Below are 17,370 nucleotides of genomic sequence, written 5' to 3' on the forward strand. Positions count from 1 at the left end.
TAAGTGCTCCAGTAATAAAGACGGAAATAACAATAAAGTAAATAAGAATATTTCCCAAAATGTTGAATGCTTCCTTTAAATATCAAACTCTGACTTCTGAACGTGTCTTTCTGGGGGTGGATGGAGTCTAATCAAATCGTCAGATACAGATTGAACATTTTGGCCAATTTCAGACTGAAATAACAGCAGCAGTGCGCTCACAGTTTCCTGTTGTCATCTTCCTGTAATTTTCTGTCTGTCCTCTGAGTGACACTCACATGTTCTTTGTAAATTGAATCAGACGGGAACACTACATACACACTGTGTCCGGCTTGAATCTGGATGCTCTAATCTTCCCATGACCTCTTTAGAACAAATTGCAATAGATGCAGTTTTGTCTATATGTTCTTTTCATTAGCAGCAGCCTTGTTAGAGCCTGCGCCTTCAAAGGCGACCAATAATACATTTTGTGACGCATGACTCTATAAGTGGGATTGATGTGTACACTTACTTATGCCACCTTACGCATTTATGTAAGCTTTGCCGTGTAATTTGTTACATTTTCCATGGAATGTGAGACCAATCATATTATCTGTGTTAGGTAACCTCCTGCTTATCTCTCAGCGGCGAAGTGAGTCTGCAGAGATTTCACTATTGTGTTTTTTGTAAATGACAAGATTTAAAAATGTCACACTCAATGTGCTTGAACAATGGCCCCTTATCACTTTCCTACTCCTCTACTTCCGGCGCCGTTATTCGAACCACACACATCTTCAAAATCGGCCTTGTGGTTGCGTGACTGCATCTGACGACGCTATAGCGGTCACAAAATGTGTCCACGGACAGAAAAAGTACTCTATACTCACAGTACTCTGATTTTCAGAGTGATAAGAATGATAGCATGTGTTATAGATGCTATTTTGCACTGATGTGAAAACAAGTGTGCTTTGAGACTTTGGCTTGCTCTTTGGAGAGCCCTGGGCACAAAAGGTTTCAAAACCATTGATGTAATTTAATGCTATGTTGACTTTAGTTCACTATTTGTTTTCATGTTTTTTGGCACATGAAGAAATCATCTGCTGCCAGCAGGTCAGTCGTACTATGTCTCTTTGCTCATGAAAAACAAAGACAAAAATCTCATCGTATGAAACAAATCTGGTCAATGTTCAGTTAGATAATTGTACCACTGAAGATGAACTATCACCCTCATCTTTTTCTCTCAACAGTCCCTTCATGTCTCAATGCATAATGACAATTGAAATTGCCAAGAGCAGAGCAAAAGCCCTTCACAAACTGTTGAAATTAAAACTCAACAAAGGGTAGATATCCAGCTCTTTGACAGGACTGAAATGATTTTATTCAGACTTGAAAGAAATCCTTTAAAATCGGGATGCAACACAATGATGTAGTTTCTTTTCAATGTGAGAACGTCGGAGTGCCTCAGCACATGTTTCTTATTGGGTCAGATAGCGGAGGGTAACGATGTTGATCAGGCCTTACACACACACACCATATACTTCAGTGTTTGGTAACCAATATACAAAAGCAAGTTTTTAAAGGTCAAACCACCTCAACTGTCATCATTTCATGGCTCTCAGATTGTTTTTGTTGATTTAAAAAACAAATCATTTTATTGTCAAGATTGTGCTCTGGATGAACAGGATGAAATGAAGTATTATCAAATTTATTTTCATACATCTTAATATGTTACCTTTTGAGATATTTTGATTAGAATATATTTTATACAACCAAGATGTTGGAATAATTGTTTTTTAATATTTTTCTGTTTCAAAACCTCAGTGGAGGGTATCCTGATGGTGGGAAATAAAGGGCACTTTATTACTTATTGATTGACATAAACTACATTTACACATGTAAAATACCATGCTATCATAGCATCATATTTGTAATACATGTCATATAACATACATTCCAGTACTTAATCTCACTTTAGGCTTTACTTGTCAGCTGATTGCAGCTGATTCAAAGGAAAACATTGCAGTACTTACAAAATGTGTTTAAAATCCATATTTAATATGTGATTTCCCACAAATAACGAGGGAAATTATGTGTATTTTTCATTGACAATGAAACTAAATACCGGCAAGCACTAAAATAGTCCTTCAGTGATGAAGAGACTTACCGAGTTAACTTCTATCTTAGTGTTTCCAGTTAGCTTCCCACGCAGACCAAATTACTTAATTGGATGAATGGATGAATTTCATATGACGGCATAAGTAAAAAATGATTCTAATCATTTTCCTTTTTTGGAGAACTGCGACTGATCATTTTGAAATGTCTTATTTTTTCCTTTTTATTTGAAACAGATGATTTCTATTTACTATCATCCATGTCACTATTAACCCCCTCTGTTGGCATAGTTAGGGAATAAAACTCCTCTACCAATACACAAAATTGCCAGACACCTTTCACAGAGAGCTTCGAGTGTTTTTTACTCACTTAAAGTCTCCGTTAGTTCCTCATGTTCTCAGTGGCCCCTCTCTCTCCCAACCCCCTCTGGTATTTTAGGAAACATCAATATGCTGAAAACTTTTGCATGTTGCTGATGGAAACGTGGTTGTCCAGAGCAGCAGGAGTGCGACACGGAGTAAATGTAAATCAAATTGCAGCCTGTTGTTAAAATGTACGATATTCACGCACCCATTCTCATATATCTCACTTGTGAACCCTTAACATGGGATGCATTTGGATTGACAACATGGTCCTGCATGGTGGCATTGCTACATGTGGCTCAGCAACACTCTTTGTCTTATTGCCCCTTAGAGCAGATGAAATTACTCAACTCTCAGCAAAGCACCGCCCGAAGTCAACCGCTTTAATCAGCCAAAGTATGGGAACGTGGTGAGCAGGGCTTTTAACTGACAGTTTGAAGTTACATTTGGGCAATATCATTTGACTTCTTCCTTCATGCCAAGCATAACAGCAATATTTAGAAATGCAGACCAATAGGGACATTTAGAACACTTAATGACTAAGAACTTACATTTATGTAAGAAAGCAGTATTGTAATTGAAAAAATACTAAATACAAAAAAACCTGTTTTAAATTTTTTTAAATGTTTTTCAATAAGCCAGCAGCTCAGTGGTAAAGTCTGTGTGTGTTTGGAAAAGAGATATAATTTCTGGCTTTCCATGTTTCATGATCAGAGCCATGTGTCCGCCACGTGGAGGGTTTGCGGTGTTAGTTTAAGGCTCAAGGAGGAACATTTCCATGGCCTTTTGAGGACAAAATATGAGCTGATACCACATGTACAACCATATTTACGTAACTGTTTAAGAAATACCGGATGTGTGGATGTGAATATGTCGATGTCTAGAGTTTTATTTATGACACAGTTTGGATGAAAGGCAAAGAAAAATGAAAAGTAAAAGAAAAAACTTCAGATAAATGAATGGCAGTGAGTGTTTACTTAAAACCAAAGCTTTTATTAGACCAGGAAAAATAATGTTGGTTGTAAAAAAAATGTATTTTAATTATACTTCCATCATGGTCCCCTGCTCAAAAAGGGAACATTGTCCATTGAAACATTTTATTTCTCCCCTATCATGTTTTTGAGAATGTTTTAACTGTTTTAACATTTTTTGAAGGTTTGAATCAAACTGTATTTCAAAACAGAGCAGTGACAAATAAAATGGTTGCATTGGTAAATCCAATGTTCTCATACACTCTATATCTTGACAAATTATGACTCCGGGGACTCTTGGCCTACCTTGAATATGTTTCCTGACGTCGGCTGTGGCATCGCTCAGGAAAGCAGAGGTGACGGGTCTTGAATTCAATTGGCTCCCGCTCTCTTTCAGATGGGAGGAGGCAGGGAGTCACAGCAGCAACGCCTGGCAATGTCTGTGTTTAAATTACTCGTGTCCACATCTTGGTCATGCTGCTCTGGATATTTTGGAGACTCCTGCTAGGGATCCAAAATATGCACCTAATAGAGCAAGAGAGAATGTGGAAATATTCCTCAGATTCAAGGAGAGGGAACCATGCAAAATGTTTTATCTTGCAGGTGAAAGTCGAGTGAGGGTCGACTGCTGAAAAGGTGAAGATTTGTATCCAAGTTATACTCTGATAAAGAAATGCCAACTAGATGCCTTAAGTTTGTTGTTGCTGAGTTGAAGGACGTTGTTTTTGATCGTTCAACGCAGAGAGAACTGCGCTGCAGATGGTTTCATTTTTTGTATTCATGTTGTTGCTTTCTAGTGAAGGTTACAAGATTGCAAGTGAGTATCTCCGTTGAGGTTGTACTTTATTTTACCACATTGTTAACTACTACTGTTAACGAGCTTATAACTGTCTTTGTGTATTACCACATTCTCAACATAAGATGGGATTCAAATTAGTTAAAATGTTAAATTTAATATTACTCCAAAAAGCTGAATTTCAACCACATATGTGCATCACCGGCATGCGTCACATAGTGTCCGTCTCCCTCTTTTCTATGTAGCGTAGCGGATGGAGACGTTACATAAAAAGCACTGCTCGTGTTTACTCATGACAAAGATGGAGGAGGAGACCCTGGTTCCCATGGAGACGGTCATCTGTTTCGTACAGAAAGTGATCCAGCTGTTTGAGGAGGTCAGCGGAGGTGGAATAAGTGTTGATGAGCTGCGAGCTGCACTGCTTATGACATGCAATGAGAGTTGATTAAGTCAATATGATGCACACACACACACACACACACACACACACACACAACCACAGAAACATAAATATGAAAGATTTCTCTCTAACTCAAGGTGATCTCATTATAAGCTTCAAGGATTATCTGCCTGCGTCGTTGTTTGTACTGCCTCTGTGTGTGTGTGTGTGTGTGTGTGTGTGTGTGTGTGTGTGTGTGTGTGTGTGTGTGTGTGTGTGTGTGTGTGTGTGTGTGTGTGTGTGTGTGTGTGTGTGTGAGTGTGCTTTTATGTGAATCTTCTCAATTAATTTCAATGAGTGCTTTTATTCCTATGAAGTACCATTGAAATAAAAATGTAACAATGAGAACAGGAGGTGGATCAGGACAATAAATGCACATGGCCTTCACAGGGAGATCAGACTCATGTCTAACAGCAAATATAATTTGTATATATATATATAAATATATATATAAATTATATATATATAGTGGTCTAGAAGCATGAAGTGAATGGATGCCCTCAAGTTAAGCTAAAAAATGTACCTCAGTTCTTGAGTGTATGTACTGCGATACCTTCAACACCTGCTAATAAGACTATAACAACGGAGCAAAGAATGGATCTAACTGATGATTCATACTTTAAAGGGCATTAAAGGAGACAGATTTCCAGTGTTTCTATTAGAGCCTGAACCATAAATGTACAGCATGTTAGAATATAAAGACTTAATTAAGCAGTAAGTAAAAGGCAGAGAAGACAATATACCATTAATATATTGCATATATTAAGATAGGGTCACTATCTTTCAGAGACAATCGAAAATTAGAGGACAAAACAATGACGCAAGCAAGCAAAGAAAAAGAAAAGTCATTACATTTCAGGGATATTTCTTTCACCGCCATCGTCAGTATAACGACTTTAAGAAGTCATTATATCCTTTTTTAAAGACTGTTATGTGATTATTTTACTTCACTCATATTCACTCTCTGCTAACAGGCAGAGCTATTTCTATATTCGCTCTATATATAGTGGTAATTATCTTAAGGGAGCGTCAGTGTAACTTTAGTCAGTTACACATCTCAAATAATTCAGGTTTAGATTTCTGCACTGTGAGATAAAGCTGATCTGTACCTAGCGTTGACAGTAGCTGACACACTATTTTAAGACAAGTACGACCCCTCGTTCTGTACTTTCAGGATCGTTCTGTAATGTTCAAGAGGCCACAGATGCTACTGGAAGAAGAAAGAAATGATTTTAGCAACAGCAGCGTAGTTTGCTGTTTGATTTTGTAGCCGTTCAATGATTTTTCTGTGATGTCTGGCAGCTGCTCTCTGCTGATTACAGCAGTTTGAGTTAGAGTTTGGTCCAGGTCCAGATCCAGGTCCAATACCAGGCTACAGAGGGGAAAAGCCCTGGAGTTACTGGAAGTGCTGCTCTGCTGATGCACTTCCTCGGTCTGAGTGTGCAGTCGTTTTAGAAAGATCATAAAAATGTCACTCAGAATGACCTTCACTGCAGCGTTTTGTCATACTTTATGGATCATTTGCTGATACAAAAAAAAAAAATTGGATTACGATACAAGCAACTTCTGCATAGTAGCTGTGCACATCGTAACTTTGGGGAAATAGGATTTGGGCAATTTTATTTTAAGACTGTTGTCTGAGGATAAAGTGTGAAGAAGAGCAAAGGTCAAATCTGAGGACATGTTGTGGTGCGCCGTGGTTTATTGTTTGCATACTTCCCCTCCTTTGACCTACAGCAGTAGCCGAGACTCCAAGAATCCCCAACGTTTATATTAATTTTATACCACTTCTAAAGATATTAACGTGAACTAGAGTGAGAGTCAGAGCCATATAGAAGTGTAAACAGTGTCATGAAAGGTCAAATAAATGCAATTGATACGTTTACCTTTTAAAGTCATGGTGCTTATAAGATCACGAGATGTGCGTTCCTGTTTGTCCTCCTTTGTGTCTTTTGTGATTATTATCAAACTAGTAGTATCCATGATTTATGTTGATTAATAATATTTTTCTATGATTTGAAAATATATGATAGTTGTGATATTGCATTGTTTAGTTCATTTCCCATCAAACGATTCTCTTTGTTGATTTGTGTAAGGTCAAAATGGTGATAAATATTACAACTGTTGTATAAACATATCAGAATAAACCTCATAATCTTATTATCCATTCGTCTTTATTTTTTTAAACCTTACTAACAATAAATGGCGTTTACAGTTTTATGTGTATACCTCTCATGTATGTCAGGTTTTGGGAAAGTGATCCAAAACTTTGCCTCTGTTGCCCTCTAGTGGCCACACATGATCACGTTTCACACATTTTCTACAGAATATTTTCACAATGCACTTATTGACTAAGTTAACAACAAATACTTTATACTTTCATCTTGTAATTTAAAAAAGAAAAAATCTACATCAGCATAACATTGTTTAAAATTGCCCGTTGAATCATATCTTAATGTTTTTGTTACTTGCAATTTCAAATATTGTGATTCTTCTTTCACGGCTTTTAAATTCATCCAGAGTTTGCTGTTTATGGATACCTTTTATTAATACGTCCCGTCAGTATATCTTGAACTGTACTTTGGATGTACATCACAATACAAAGCAGTGTCACTGACAGTAATATGAGCCCAGATTAGTTCCTGGATGTAAGGGGGGAAGAGTAAATGATCATCTTCCCATCACCACACCACAACCGCTGGACCTGAACTTTGAGTGCACTTTCGCTATTTCAAATTCAGGAACTTGAAAAGGACGGTTGTGACATTTGACTAGAAGGGTCTTGATGATTCATTCTGTATTTTTTTGTGACTTCTCGGGAAGCAAAATTGATTTACGATGCAGTTTATGTTCAGCATCGCAACCCCTAAAATATGAGGGCACCCCAACAACAGGAATTCTTAACAAAACGATGAGTCAGTCAAGGCATTGATGTTTTCAAGCCATGATTGAACGACATCTTCAGACATCATTAATGAAGGAATTATGAATTAATGAAGGAATGTTATGATGAAGACTACTCATATCTTAAAGAAATACTTTAGTTTTGTCCATTCTTATCAACTTCCTCTTTCTGTTTGCTCCACGGTGAGTTTCTATTGCAGTAGTTGTGTCTCTGGAGAGGGAGCCATACAATGACCACTGTGTGCTTGTTGCTTATGAAGGAATACAATGTTTTGTGCTGCTTGCATTTTTAAATCAGTTCAACATTATCGAGGCACATAAACTGCCAATATGTCAAAGGTGCATTTTTTTTCTAATAACCTAATTTAATTTTAAATAGTGTTTTGCAAAGAATGTGATATGGAGGTTCATCCTCCTGATGGTCCCGGCTTTTAAGATGCTGATGTTACTGCAACAAAACCTGGTTTGAGTCCAGATGGGGACCTTTGTTGCATGTCGTCCCTCTTCTTATTTGTGTATTGTGTTTAGGCTGTTGTCTTATGTTTTTTTCCTGTTGCATAAACGAGTTCAACATAAATTTGAACTTTATTGTCAGACATCCAGCATTTCAAACAATACTTAAACCATTGCATCTTCTCTCTGTTTTTCATTTCTGTTATTTGAGCTGCAGACTCTCGGGTTACCAGATGGTGGCGCTCGCTGCTGCAGAATCGTTGCACAGTGTGTGTTGTGCGAGATACAATGAAGACAACTGTCTGTTCATACAGAAGGTAAAACATATGCAGTATTGTTGTGAGCGTGCTGGTTGGATGTGGGGGGGGGGGGGGGCATTCTACATCACCCCTCCATATATATCACAGTGTGAGTTTATGTACTAAACATAGATGGGTGTAAATTATTTGGAATCAGGTTTTCATAAAATCTGATGCCTTCGCTGTGAAAAGGCATGTTGGGACAAGGGCTTGAGGTATGCTTGTCAGGAGCCGCTCCCCAGCCTCCTTTCTCTTTGACTGGATTGGTTTTGTTGACCCTGAGGCAACACATTTCTGCAGCAGTCGTCGCCACATGTTGGACAATGAAAAGATTATTTTGACTCATTTCATTCTCTTAAACATACAATTGCTCACTCTAAGGTCTTTATTTTTGCTTTACAGATATGTTAAATGGTTAGGTTGAAGCTTTAAACAAACACTCAAGTCCTGTGAGCTGTCACTTTTCTACACTGTTTATTTGTTCGCTAGTATTTCTTTTAGTTACTCCGAAACATTAGTCTATAGATAGGCCTACATTTTATTTATAGATCCCTATCTTTCTTAGAAGATGTCACGGTATAACTTGGCCATGTGCTGTAATGCATCACTTTGGGAGACACACGCACGCACATTCTTGCACAGACTTAAAGTCATAAAAAAGTCATAGTATAGCATAAAAAATTTGGTAACACTTTATAATAACTACACACTATGAAGCATTAGTTAAGTATGAGTAAACACTTAATTCATCATTTATAAAGCATTGTTTCTACATTAACACTCATTAGTATGGTATTCATAACAACAGTTATAAATGTTTTTTTCTTCATTAATAAGCTCGTCTATTGTGTGTTTCATGATTGTGTTTTCATACTTTATAAATGATGGATTCCCCATTTGTAAATTAAGTATTATATTACAAACCAATTATTAATGAGTTGTAGATGATTAATACGATCATTTATAAAGTGTAAGTAAATGATTAAGAACATATTTAGATGTACATTATTCATCCATTTATATATATATATAATAATATATGGTTAGGGACTATGTTAATATATGTTTTATAAATGCGTATTATTACTGCAATTCATGATTAATTCATGATTAATTCATGATTAATTAAGGTAGTTACTAGTCGTTAGTAAAGTGTTTTGCGTGACCTCATCTAAAGTGGGGACTATCTTACAAAGCATTTATAAATGACATTGAAAGGTTATGTCGATAAAAATCGTAGTATAGTATGTTGAAAAGAGTCATAGAACTACTATGACTTTTTACAACATACTATATTATCACTTAATTATGACTTTCTTCAACATACTAAACTAAGACTATTTTGTACTTTTCGAGTACTATACTATATACTACACTTTTTCCGAAATTCTATACTATGACTGTTTTTTGACATACTATATTTTTAATTTCTTGACAACATATAACATTACTTATTCAGGACCTTTTTTGACATAAATTAGAGTTGCAAAAAAAACACATTACAGACACATTATCATTCAAATATAAAAATCATGTCATTTGACTTTCCAGATATGCACAGATGGTAGTGTGATTAACATCCTTCTCAGATGGAACGGCACCATACTAAAGCAAAGTGCATTAGTGCCACACTCAGGCAGCAACCTCTCATTCTGATAAATGAAGCCAATGCGAAAGTGCCTTAAACTTGCATTCTTTGTAATAGCCAACAGGGTGTAAAATAGACGATAAAGCAAGGTATGCGTTAGGGTGTGGCTACCTTCTGATTGACATGTTGAAACCACTGCGTTGTCTAGTCTGTAAGTTGTCCGTGTTTTTGTTTGACAACTTTATGTTAAAATTAACACCGGTCGACTACAAATGTCTTACTCGGCATTGAGAAGTCTTACCTTCATTCTTTTTTGTCACTTCTGGTTGCAAAAAATAAAATAACTGCGGCCAAAAAAACAAGATGGCGACGACAAAGGTACCGAACCTTGGTTAGGAGTATCACACACACACACACACACACACAAACACACACACACACACACACACACACACACACACACACACACTTACCGTTGAAATCATAATTCCCTTGACATATCTGTAACCCTGTTTTAAAGATATAGCATGTGAAATGAAGGCCATCTCCATTACAAGCATTTGTAGCACTTTGTACACAGGACTGCTTCAGGGAATAAGACACACACTCAAAGGGTTGAATGTTTTATTGAACTGTGTTGATCATTGGGTTCCGGTAGATGTTGTAGTAGCCTCCGGTAGAATTGTTTGAAGGCTGTGCCTGTAAAGACAAACATATGATTCATTTGGCTATCTTTGCCAAAATGATGATTGAGGGTACAAACTGTTTGTTTATGCAGTCAAATAACATGCAGTGTGTATTATGTTCAAGTGACTTACCACTGTTGTGTTTCCTCTCCATGTATTAATTAGTAGAGGGGCGTTAGAGAAGTTGAATTCCCTGTTCGGGCTTTATATGATCTCTGATGTGATGTGTAACACCAATAGAGAGCATGCAGATGATTGGTATTAGGCTGATAGCAATACATTTGAATGTATTTGTTGTGGTGTAAGTAATTGTGTTGTTAGGTGACCTATACTGTAGTGGGGTTGAGGTCCTCGCCAGTAAAGCTGCCCGATTCAATCAAGTGCTGTCGCTGCCAGGACCACGCTTAAGATGACTGTCCTGCTTTGTGATAATTGTTGATGAAATAAATGTTGGTTTGCACCTAACCTCTGTGTCAAGCATGCTGCTCTTGAAGTCCAGCCGCTAAGTGGCCATTCCAACAGCATGAAAAGAACGAGTGGGCATGTGGATGAGTGACACACACAAAATTCAAAAGTACTGAGAGATGCAAAAACATTGTTGGCTTGCAGGGGTTTATATAGGATTTGAACAGCAGCCATATGTTACACATCAAACCAAACCAAACCTGAATGCTATAAAAACATACAATAGTACAAAAACAATTTTTATTTTACATGATTTGATGGAATAGTGGCAAGAATCCAAACAAAGCAATTAACAAAAATAAAACTCATGCACTGAGCAGATTTATATTAAATGGGTTATAGTTGTTGTCGTCTGTAATATAAATTTCCATTGTGAATATGTGGAAGTTTCCTGCAGTACTTGAGGGATGCCAATATTTTCTTTCATTTTTCCAAATGTTTGCTGTCTGTCTATGAGCTGTATGCAGTACCAAAGAATGGAGTGTATTTCCAAACAAATACAAACATACACCAAAAACAACACCTGCAAATATACACATTGCAAAATATTAAGAAACACAAATCTGAGTAACAGAAGACAATTCCCTGCAAAAGACCACGTTTCTTCCTCAGACGTAGTCCTTGCCTGGCTGGCCTGCAGAGCGGGACGCTGGGTGGCGGGGAGATTTCCCAGAGTCCTCGCTGGAGCAGTTGCAGCAGAGGAAGCTCCCTCCTATGATGATGAGACTGGCCGCTCCCCATCCAACAAACAAGGCACTTCCGAATTCATACCTGCGAATTATTCACACATCACGTTGATTATGCTTGCATTTGGAAAAGGACACCCATTACAAGTCATCAAGTCTAAATACAAGCTGAATATATTATATTTAATTGGGCTGGATCTGATTTACAGCAGTAAAATTCAAAGATCACAACACGACTACAGGTCAACTGTTTCCCCTTTTTTTCAGTTTCGATGCTAAGCTAAACTAACCGACTGCTGGTTGTAGCTTCATATTTACTAGTATTTTCCAAATTCTCCAGTCACCATGTATATTTAGTACTTTATTTGACTCGGCTACAATTCTGAGGTACTTTATTTTGAGTGTTTCAATTGTATTGTCCTTTACATGCTTACTTTTGTACTTTTTACTCCACTACATTTATGTGACACATAATTACCAGTTAATTTGCAGATTAAGTTTTTACAAACAATATATATACGATCCATTTACAAAATAGAGTATATAAAATAGTTACTGCCCAACAAAGGATTCTACTTTTGATACTTAAAATACATTTTACTGATATTACTTTTGTGCTTTTACTTGAGAAATACCTTGAGGGAAGGACTTTTACTTGTATCATTTTTTACAGAATGGTATTGTACTTCAGTAAAACCTTTTACACCACTGAAAACTATTTCTTTAAGTGTGTAATACTACCTGATTAACTTGGACTGGCAGGAGAACAACAGTATAATAAAAGATAGTTTAGTTGGCAAGAGTCTGTCCTCTGTGTCATTACACACAGACACAGTGATACTTAGTGTGAATTCCTGACTGAATGTGCAGAGAAGGACGACCTCACCTAGAATTAGTCGGAGTGAATGGGTTGTAGAAGTCCGTGGCTATTCTGTGGCCATACCAAGATGTTCCCGCCAGAGCAAGCACACCTGAAAACCATGACCGGAAAAAGATTTTATAGTTTTGCAGGTTAAAAAATGCCAGACTGTGTCATCTGTCCTGTACCAACATTTCTACCATATGACTACTGTTGCAATACAGTAGTCAAAACAAAACACACAGTAGTGTGGTGCAACATCTTGCATGTGTGAAGTGAATGGACTCTGACCAGCGATAATGAAGATAACCCCTCCAGCTAGAGCCACTTTGTCCTTCTGCTCCGGATTATCTGCCATACAGGTGGTGCACCTCATGCCCACCATGTTCACCAAGATAGAAATACAGCACAGCAAGAGGGAGCTCAGCATCAGCCCACGTGTGCCCTGGACAATCCCTGGAAGCAAAGACACGGCACAGGATCATAGATTTGAGCAGGTTTCATGCACTTTCCCAGCTTTCTAATTTGTTTTATTAATTTCCCCCTGGGTCATTCCTGTTCTGACTTCAAATACATATTAATTGCAAACAGTGATTACTTGTGACTACTTGCCCCTATTTCTAATGTATCTTAAATGATAGCTTAAACAAAACCTAAGCTTAAGAAAGTTCTTTATTGAATCTCATTGTTCTTCTTGTTTACAACAGGCACAAAACAGCAGACGACATGAGTCACATCCAGCTGAGGTGTACTCGAAGCGTTCCTATCTGATGAAGCACATATCAACCTTTTATCATATAGAAGTTAAAAATCTATTTACAAAGGCTACATTTACATTTGAAATCCAACACAATACATAACTTCTATCCCTCTTAAATTGATTTAAATGAAGAATAGGTGTTTTTTTTTCAGCCATCTGCTGGTATTTGACGGACATGTCTCAGCATGCAAGCCATTTTTAGGAAGGTTTGAATGCCCAGAGAGATTCACACATTCCTCTTTTACAGCATACAGGCCCACACATCTTACTTTGAAAATGTAGACATTTCCTGAATGCATAAAATATTGAAAAAAATCGAACAATGTTTCACTATCCCATTTCCCGTTTTCTTCCCACGCTATTTTTGTAGAAGAAGAAATGATGATGAAGGGAAATGATTTAGGACACAATATACTGTGACTGTTATACGCTCACTGTGCTGGGCCTGATGATACGATCAGTAGTACAGCATAATGAAAACATGATATGTTTAACAACATTACCTGGTAGTTGTAGAAGTGAATCATACACTTTACACTGAATTTGACCAGTGCTCTGTGATACACAGGTCTTCCACAGCCCTTCATACATCGCCTGAGCTGTGATGATGTTGTCTCCGGCGTACGACGAAGCTTTCCATTCCACCATGATTGTGGATGCCAATGTGCCAATGAAGCCCAGCAAGGCCAACGTGAACCCAAGGAGCTGTATACCTGCATTGGCCATTGTTTGTTTTCAGAAAATAGAAATGATAAATGAAGAAAAGATAAAAAACGATCCTAAATTTGTCTTGATGTAGTTCCCGGAGGCTTGGGGTGGTGGAGCTGATCCTAAACAGTGTACAGTTACCCGCGCATCCTCAAGGAACATCCCAGAGGAGAGGGAGGATCCAAGAATGTCACCAACTCTGACTTCAAAGTTAGGAGGAGCAGGCTGACACCTAGTGGAGGAGATGGTCTCCTTCAACGACTGACACCTCACAGGACTCAAACACACTAAAACAACACAATTCACATTTTGCATTTACACTACAGCTGAGGTTGTGCTTTCAAAAGCAATTGAAACTAATTTTAATGGATCATTTGCAATGCTCAAGCGCTCCAATTGATGCCTCTCTGTGTTATTACTCTATGAGAGACCCTCATTAAATAAATGATGTGTCTCCAAATACCTAAATAAATAGAAGTACAAGTCGCACTGGTTGTAGAATTATTTCTGGTGGACAAAAATAATCACTGGAAAGAGTAACTTTTCTCGTGACAGGACATTCCCGCTCGAATCTATTTGCTTTGTTTTTGTAGATAGCGACACTTCTCTGACAGACTTCCACTGAAACTAATACTAATAAAAAAGACAGAAGACTCAGTCATCCAGAAGACCGTATTTTTTTTACATGTTGTATATTAATATTAAAGTATCAAATAAAAGTTTCCTATTTTCTGCTCTGTGAGTTGAATTGCTGGACGAAAGGAGAGTCCCCCTTTTTTTGTGAGCAAATGAAACCGTGGCAGGAGCTGACCGCTGACCAAAGGTTTTCGTCTTGCCTAATTCAAACGTGTCGTTTGCACTTTGTGTCAGCTGGCCTGTGGATTGACAGGGCGATTCGTTTCAATGCTACGGGATCCCTGTAACACACAGGTATGTTGGATTTCATTTTTTTTAAATAGAAAAATACTCATTCTTTTCTCATTGGAACAAACAGCTTTTGTAGCTTTATTCTGCTCGTATGTCAAAGTAAAATCGACTTTGGTTTCCTGTTCATTTATAGAAACTTTCTTCATGTTTTGACAGTGAAAAATGGACAAAGAATTGGGCCTGATTCTGTTCCTGGCACTGCTTCTCTGTCACAGAGGCAACACACAGTCACAAACCTCTTGTCCATACAAATGCCAGTGTTTCAATTCAGTCCAAATACTGTGTTCTGATGAACGGATGGTCTCTTTACCCAGGAACATGTCCAGGCAGGTCAAAGACTTTATCCTGATCAATTCAGCCGTAACGTACCTGTTCTCCAACACTTTCGAGGAGAGCCCCCAACTCACCAAGCTTATCTTCCTCAGTAATGCACTACGAAGTATTCACTCTCAGGCTTTTGAGAATCTGACCGAGCTGCAGGAGCTGGAAATCAGTGGGAACCCCTGGCTGGAGCATTTATATTTGGGGACTTTCTCAAAGCAAGGAAACTTGACTAAACTGTTGCTTAACTCCAACCGGTTCAAGACCTTGCTTCCTGGCACGTTTGACTCTCTTAAAGAGCTTGAAACTCTGCAGATGAAGGGCAACATCATATCAGATCTGCCTCCAGTCCCTTTCCCGAACCTCCATAATCTGCGTGTCCTGGATTTGTCCCAAAATAGGCTTGAAGACGTAAAAAGGGAAACTTTTTCTGGTCTGGCAAGACTGGAGATCCTGAGAATGAACAACAACTTCATCAGCAATCTGACATCTGACATGTTCCACAATATGTCTCAGCTGATAGAGCTGCACTTTGAGGGGAATAAGATATCAGAACTCGCTGACGATATCTTCTTTGTGTTAACCAAACTGAAGGTGCTGAACCTCCGCGGAAACCTACTTACAATTTTCAGCGATAAAGTGTTCGGATTCGAGACAACAAATTTGAAGGAGTTGAATCTAAAAGGGAACAGATTGACTGAGCTGTCCTCTCTGTGCAGTTTGACGTCTCTTACCGACCTCATCTTGTCCTCTAACCAGCTCTCTGACCTTCCTGAGGACGCTTTTAGAAATGTTACAGCCCTTGAGAATCTTGATCTGTCTGAAAACCAGCTCACCCTGCTGCCTGAAATGATTTTTCATAATCTATTTAGCATCAAGGGAATCTATCTTCACAAGAACAACCTGAGCAAGGTGGACAGTAAACTGTTTGAGAACCAGCTTCTCATTCAGCAGCTGTACCTGTCTGACAACCAGCTGGAAACTCTCCCGCTGGGCCTTTTAGACCCTTTTGTCATCCTGTACACAGTGAGACTGCACGGGAACCCCTGGAAATGTGACTGCCACATGTCGTATCTGCACGACTGGATGCTGGCAAACAGCAGAGACATAGAGATGCTTGACAGAATGCTTTGCGCGAGCCCCGATTATTTGAGAGGACGGGCAGTCGTCTCCATCGAAAAGGACCAGCTGGTGTGTCCGGTGTCTAGAGATGACATGCCTGATCTCAGGAGCTGTAGCCTTCAAGCTACCGGTGACACTGTAATCATCAAATGTAAAGTGGATAAATGCTCTCCACTGACAGTGAAGGTACAGTTTCAGGAGGATGACGGCAGCATTATGGAGCATATTTTGAAAAATGAGCGTCAATGTAGCAATGAGACAATAATCGAGATCCCTGTTCAGTAGTTTTTCTTCTTATTCAGACTTTGTTCTCTGTGCAAATACATTGTCATGCATTCAGCCTTTCTTCATGCTAAGAGTCACACCGTTCTGACTGTCACAGTCAATACTCTAAACAAACCTCGAACTCACTATGTGATAAGCATGCTGCTGAATGATAAGAGGGGTGGATGAACCCTTTTCTTGTGAAGTTCAAAGTTCAACCCGCTGCTTTTTAAGATCACTGCTAAAAGCAACTTTGAGTAATCATCTGCTAACATGTTGAATCTCAGTAGATGCTTCTGGCTCCCTTGTTTACGTACACTAGCATTGTTAAACCGAACAAGTACAGAATACTTTGGAATGTTTTGGAACAGCTGCCAATGTAAAAGGTCAATAAAATGGATTATTTGCTTCTTAAAAGGATGTGTTTGAATTGAAAATGTACAACACTTTGAAAAGGCAGGAAACATTTAGGCAATGTCGGAGGAAGTATTCAGTATTCAGATCCTTCAGCTAAAGATCCCAAGTTGTAGAAAGTGAGGTTTCCATGTCTTCTTTCATTATAAAGCAGGTCTATGTGCTGTATGAATACTGTATCAAGTAATGAGACGCTCAATCCACTGAGAGATGCACACTGCCCATATTCAGGAACTGTGCTTTTAAACTAGTAATCAGGACTTGCATAAGGTTGTG

At 38.3% G+C, this 17,370-nt stretch overlaps 2 protein-coding genes across 2 annotated transcripts; one reads left to right on the forward strand and one right to left on the reverse strand.

Annotated features, from left to right (window-relative positions):
- Positions 1–11,259: 11,259 nt before the first annotated feature.
- On the reverse strand, positions 11,260–14,163 carry cldn1 (claudin 1). Its single transcript, XM_079173803.1, has 4 exons — positions 13,842–14,163; positions 12,870–13,034; positions 12,606–12,690; positions 11,260–11,804 (listed from the first exon to the last, which is right to left on the reverse strand). Exons 1-4 carry the CDS (start codon positions 14,062–14,064, stop codon positions 11,642–11,644), a joined length of 636 nt encoding a protein of 211 aa, XP_079029929.1. The 5' UTR covers positions 14,065–14,163; the 3' UTR covers positions 11,260–11,641.
- Positions 14,164–15,135: 972 nt separating this feature from the next.
- On the forward strand, positions 15,136–16,701 carry LOC306705910 (uncharacterized protein; the record flags this gene model as incomplete). Its single annotated transcript, XM_079172786.1, has 1 exon — positions 15,136–16,701. The coding sequence occupies one exon, from the start codon at positions 15,136–15,138 to the stop codon at positions 16,699–16,701; it is 1,566 nt and encodes a 521-aa protein (XP_079028912.1).
- Positions 16,702–17,370: the final 669 nt, after the last annotated feature.

Source organism: Pholis gunnellus, assembly GCF_910591455.1.
Source record: "Pholis gunnellus genome assembly, chromosome: 14".
Lineage (NCBI taxonomy): Eukaryota > Metazoa > Chordata > Actinopteri > Perciformes > Pholidae > Pholis > Pholis gunnellus.

Coding starts and splice junctions, on each gene's coding strand:
- cldn1 (XM_079173803.1), bottom strand. CDS start 14,064: ATGGCCAATGCAGGTATACAGCTCCTTGGGTTCACGTTGGCCTTGCTG. Junction 12,691..12,869: donor GGTTATCTTCATTATCGCTG/GTCAGAGTCCAT, acceptor CATGGTTTTCAG/GTGTGCTTGCTCTGGCGGGA. Junction 11,805..12,605: donor TTCACTCCGACTAATTCTAG/GTGAGGTCGTCC, acceptor AATAATTCGCAG/GTATGAATTCGGAAGTGCCT.